This window comes from Pistacia vera, unplaced genomic scaffold (genome assembly GCF_008641045.1).
Source record: "Pistacia vera cultivar Batoury unplaced genomic scaffold, PisVer_v2 Contig1223, whole genome shotgun sequence".
Lineage (NCBI taxonomy): Eukaryota > Viridiplantae > Streptophyta > Magnoliopsida > Sapindales > Anacardiaceae > Pistacia > Pistacia vera.
The window spans coordinates 17,756-22,542 of NW_022195275.1; the positions used below are offsets into that span (position 1 = coordinate 17,756).

The 4,787-nt window shown below is 32.7% G+C and overlaps 1 protein-coding gene across 1 annotated transcript; it reads right to left on the reverse strand.

Annotated features, from left to right (window-relative positions):
- Nucleotides 1-243: 243 nt before the first annotated feature.
- Nucleotides 244-2,855, reverse strand: LOC116115755 (cytokinin hydroxylase-like). Its single transcript, XM_031401889.1, has 5 exons — nt 2,496-2,855; nt 2,188-2,414; nt 1,844-2,085; nt 1,231-1,612; nt 244-693 (listed from the first exon to the last, which is right to left on the reverse strand). The coding sequence occupies exons 1-5, from the start codon at nt 2,773-2,775 to the stop codon at nt 277-279; spliced, it is 1,548 nt and encodes a 515-aa protein (XP_031257749.1). The 5' UTR covers nt 2,776-2,855; the 3' UTR covers nt 244-276.
- Nucleotides 2,856-4,787: the final 1,932 nt, after the last annotated feature.

A 4,787-nucleotide genomic window follows, 5' to 3' on the forward strand; every position in this document is an offset into this window, starting at 1 on the left:
ATTGTTATTAATAATCGTAAAGTTAATATTAGGGCGTGACAATTACTGTAAATTCTTTAAAAGAGGTATTCTATTTTCGATTTAGGAAAGGATCTTCAAATTTTGTAATAGAGAATCCTTATCAATCACTTATTATAAAAGATTAAAAAAAAAAAAAAAAAAAAAAAGCAATCCATAAAAAAAATATAAGATAAATATTAAAGGTTTCCCCACCACTAAAAAAATTATTATTATTATTTTTTTCTGAACTACAAAATTAAATTTAATCTTCAGGACTCATGCATCTATGCGCTTCAAGTATACTTGAACTCCATACTTAGGTTTTATTGTTAACACAATGACTGGAGCATGGCGGTAATTATCAGAAATGTTGAAGCTGAACTTGGAAATCAACATGGCTAATATCAGTTTTGCCTCCATTATCGCAAACGACTGCCCAACACAGTTTCGCGGGCCTGCTGCAAAAGGAATGAAATGGCGGCCTGGTGTTCTTGTAGCAAACCTCTCTGGTTTGAACTCATTTGCGTCTTTTCCCCATAACTCTTCACTGTGATGAATTGCTAGCACCGGAATCCATATCGATAAACCCTTCGGGATCAAGAGATCTCCAAGTTTTATATCTTCAAAAGCCATTCTTGGTAAAACTGTTGCTGGTGGATAAAGCCTCAGTGACTCGTTAATTACCATGTTCAACTGAAAAAAAAAAAAAAAAAAAACAAAGATATTATAAGTTATTTGCAGCCAAATAAAAAAATATATATATATCCAGGCTGCCAAAAGATTTAATCATTTGGGGATGTTTAGTTTATTTTGATCTTTTGACTTGTAATTAGATTATTACAAGAACTTTATCAGGAAGTGGGGATCCATGAACTAAATGTGCAGTAAATTTAATTGCATAGTTATCTTAAAGGAGCTGGAATGTGCTTTAGAAATGAGTCATTATAGTGATTATCATAATCAAAAAGGAAAAAAAAAACTGCGCACGAGCACCAAGGGAAAGAAAAAAAAAAATTAAGATTACGAATTGCAACTTGCTTATAAGAAAAGTGTGTTAAATATTGTTTTAGTGTTCAATTCAAGACTGAATATGCTTTGAGAATTGAACTAAAGGACACAGTTATTGCCTAACAGTGTTGGGCCAAATAAAATCACCTAAAAAACCAAAAACAGAGCAAAAAGAAAAAGAAAAAGAAAAGAAAAGAATTTTTTGAATTTTGATTAGCTTACCAAAGTGAGTTTGGGGAGGTGATCGACACAGGGAGTTTCTCCATTACAGACTTGTTTAACTTCTGCACGAATTTTTTCTTGCCAGGAAGGGTTACTGGCGAGTAACATAACAGTCCATGTGAGTAAAAGAGCAGTTGTTTCATGTCCCGCAAAGAAGAAAGTTTTGCATTCATCCATAATCAATTGCAGGTTCAAAGAAAATCCATTTCCCGATCTCTTGTTTTGCATCTCATTAAGCAACATACCCAACAGATCATTTCCATAAGAACTACTCCTACCGATTTCTACACAATCTTTTCGGCTCTGAATTATCTCCATTAGAAGCCTCTCCACCTCCATCTTCTTAGACTTTATTTCCCTGTTGTACTCACTCGGAAAAAACCTGTAAAAAAAATAGAAAATGAATCTCTGTTAAGAGAAAACTATACCTGGAAAAGGAATCGGCACTACAAATAATGAAGCTTACAGTAAAAGATGGAATCTTATAAAGGAAACACAGAAATGAAAGCCTCTTTTTCATCATACAAGTAGAACAAAAAACTTTACAAAAAAAGGGAAAGAAAAAATCTCATCAAAGCTCAATATGAAAATTAATATAGCGTGAAAAAATCACCTGCTTCCTGGAAAGCATAGGTGACGGCTAGCTTGAGAACACAGGTGTTGAAGACCTGTTAGAAGATGGAATATTTGTTTTCCTTTCTCATAACTGCTGTCGAATTCGGTTCTTGAAATTATGTCAGCTGTGAGTTTCGTCATGTACTCTCCAATTTCGAACTCGGTTTGGCCTGATTCGACTGCATTTTGCAGTGATTGGAGCATCTGGTCAGTGCATTCCACCATGTGCCCGGCATAGCTCTACACATTAAATTAAAAATTCTAAATCCAAACCAATCAAGGAAACTGAAATAAAAGGTTGATCAAAAGTGAATGCAGAGGCAACAATATATTTTTATATACCTTGAGTCTATCTCCCATGAATGCAGGCGCAACAATATGGCGTTGATGGTGCCAATCATCGCCGTTCGCCATTAACAAACCTCGCCCAATAAAATGTTTTGATCCTTGTTGTTGCAGCCATGATTTTCCGGCTTTCATGCTGTACTTCGACAGAAGTTCTTTGATCAACTCGGTTTCTGATAGACACATCCTTGGCTCGATTCCATTCCAAAATATGAATCTTTTCCCTGCAAACAACAACAGAAATTAATTATAAGTTTGAATATTTATATGATTTTGAGATTAAGATTGTGAAGAGATGTGCTTACCGTATTGTTGAGACCAAGTAACGTAATGCGGCAAGAGACGGCCGACGATGTCATGGTCGATATGATTCATGTCTTTGGCGGTGGATTTGGAGACCAAGGATGTCATTTCCATTATATTTCCGGTTAAAGGGCGGGGTTTCGGGCCACGCACGCCTTGCTTTTCCATGACTTTCTTGATGCGTCTCGGCGTTAACCAGTAACATGAGATTGTATCGTATGCAACTCTAAACAATAAAGAAATAAATACAACCAACAGAGTTGCCAACACCACCATCGCCATGGTGGTGATCAAATATCAAAACGAAACTTAGAAGAAAAATTCTGCAAACACTTATTGAAATATACAGAGCAAAAGAGTGTTGAGTTTTATAAAATTGGTGATTACTGAACCTGAGGTTGTCAGTTATTTATAAGTGACAAAAAATGTTTTTATTTTTTATTTTTTATTTTTTATTTTATTTTATTTTATTTTTTTATATTATGGTTCAATAACAGGGTAAATACACTCAACTCACCAGACGGTAATTAATAAATGGAAGATTTTATTTTAGAGATTCCTTATTCAAATATATGAAAAATAAAATTAGTGGGAATTGAATTTAACGGCTCCGAGTAGAGAACGTGTATAAGCTTTAGTGGGTTCTGCATTTATAGGAAAATTAACCTGAGTTTACCATTTATTATATAATATCTATATGTGGCAATTCAATTTAAGAGAATCCTAACAAGGAAAATACCAGATATTTTGGGTGGAGTTTACTTTTAAATTATAATAATTTCGGAATTAATTCGATTGATGTTAATCCCATACTATTTAAAGTTTTAATTACTTTTTAATATTATGGAAATTACATTTTGAAAAACCTTCAATCCTGGAATGGTTTTGGAGTTGAATATTCATTTCCGTTTTGTCTAAACTTGGTAAATATAAATGGGGCATTTAATGTTTTGATATAAATGCACTAATTAAAATATTATTTCTGGTTTTGATCCCGAGAAGAAGAAAAATTTAGAAGGCTCTTTTTGTTTTATAAAACAAGAACGTAAACAACTCTCTCTGGAGAATAGAATCCTGCCGTCTTTGCGGCCAATGAATGTTATCTCTCTCCATCGATCCTCCCATATCTGCCTGGCTTCTGTTCTTCTCTAGCTGGACTGCCAGACCTTTGTTGCTTCCATTCATCATTCAAATAATAATAGAGAATTCTAAGTGTATAAACTTTTCTTACAATTTATGTATTGAACATTTTTAGGAGCGGATGTATTTAAATTTTTTAATGTACGGACTAATAATAAGTTCTCAGTTCTCAGTTACTAGTTTTTGTTTTTAGGGTTGAAGTTAGCAATACAAAGCTCATCTTTGATTTGTACATTAAAAATCGATTCCGTAAAAGATAAGATCAATAAATGAAAATTCACTTAATTTCAATCTTTGTGAGATCGTCAATATAGTATCAAAGATATTTTTAGAATACAACGAATCAATATAGTTATCATTTTTCTGACATAGCAACCAAACCTCAATCAGTATCAAAATGCGGGGCTAGATATTTGTTTTCTTTATTTCTTCTTGCTGGTCAATGTATAATTGTGTACCATTTAATAGAAAATTTTATCCCCACTAAAGATTGAGTAAGATCGTTTAATTATCAATTTAATTCAATATGTATACGTTTATCTGTTCAGTATTTTTCGTTCCTTCAATCATACATGTTACATCATATTTTGTATAATAATATTTGTATCTATAATATTATTGATCGATGATTTGTTTCTTCATTTTTCAGTTTCTTATGTATAATATTATTCATCAATGATTTGTTCATTCGCTTGTCAGGTTGTATTCATAATATTATTTATCGATGATTTGTTCATTTCAGTTGTCAGTTTGATGAGTTTGTGTTTTGAACAATAAAAAGTTGGAAGAGACTGGCCTGATCAGTTACCACCACTGAAAGAATACAATTCGAACATGATTTAGTCATAGATTTTCATATTGACCCAGAAATAATCACTGTCAAATAAAAAAACAAAAACTTTCCATATGAATTTAATTTTGACTACCCTGAAAGGATATGAAATCATAAAAAATACATTGAATTATCCTGAATTTTTCTAAAAATGGAATGGCTATCATTACCAAATGATTTTGAAGGCATTTTTGTTGGTTTCCTAATTATTTAGGTGACTGCAGAAGTTTTCTGCTCCATGCAATAATCTAAACTCTGCATAAATGGTTCCAAGTGTTGATCAATATATCAGAGTTGTTGCCTTCACTCGCATGCTTCCAAT

Excerpts from the sequence above, each read along its gene's own strand:
- LOC116115755 (XM_031401889.1), bottom strand. The coding sequence starts at position 2,775 with ATGGCGATGGTGGTGTTGGCAACTCTGTTGGTTGTATTTATTTCTTTA. Across the intron at positions 2,415-2,495 it reads TACTTGGTCTCAACAATACG|GGAAAAGATTCATATTTTGG; the intron begins GTAAGCACATCT and ends TGTTGTTTGCAG. Across the intron at positions 694-1,230 it reads ACCTCCCCAAACTCACTTTG|TTGAACATGGTAATTAACGA; the intron begins GTAAGCTAATCA and ends TTTTTTTTTCAG.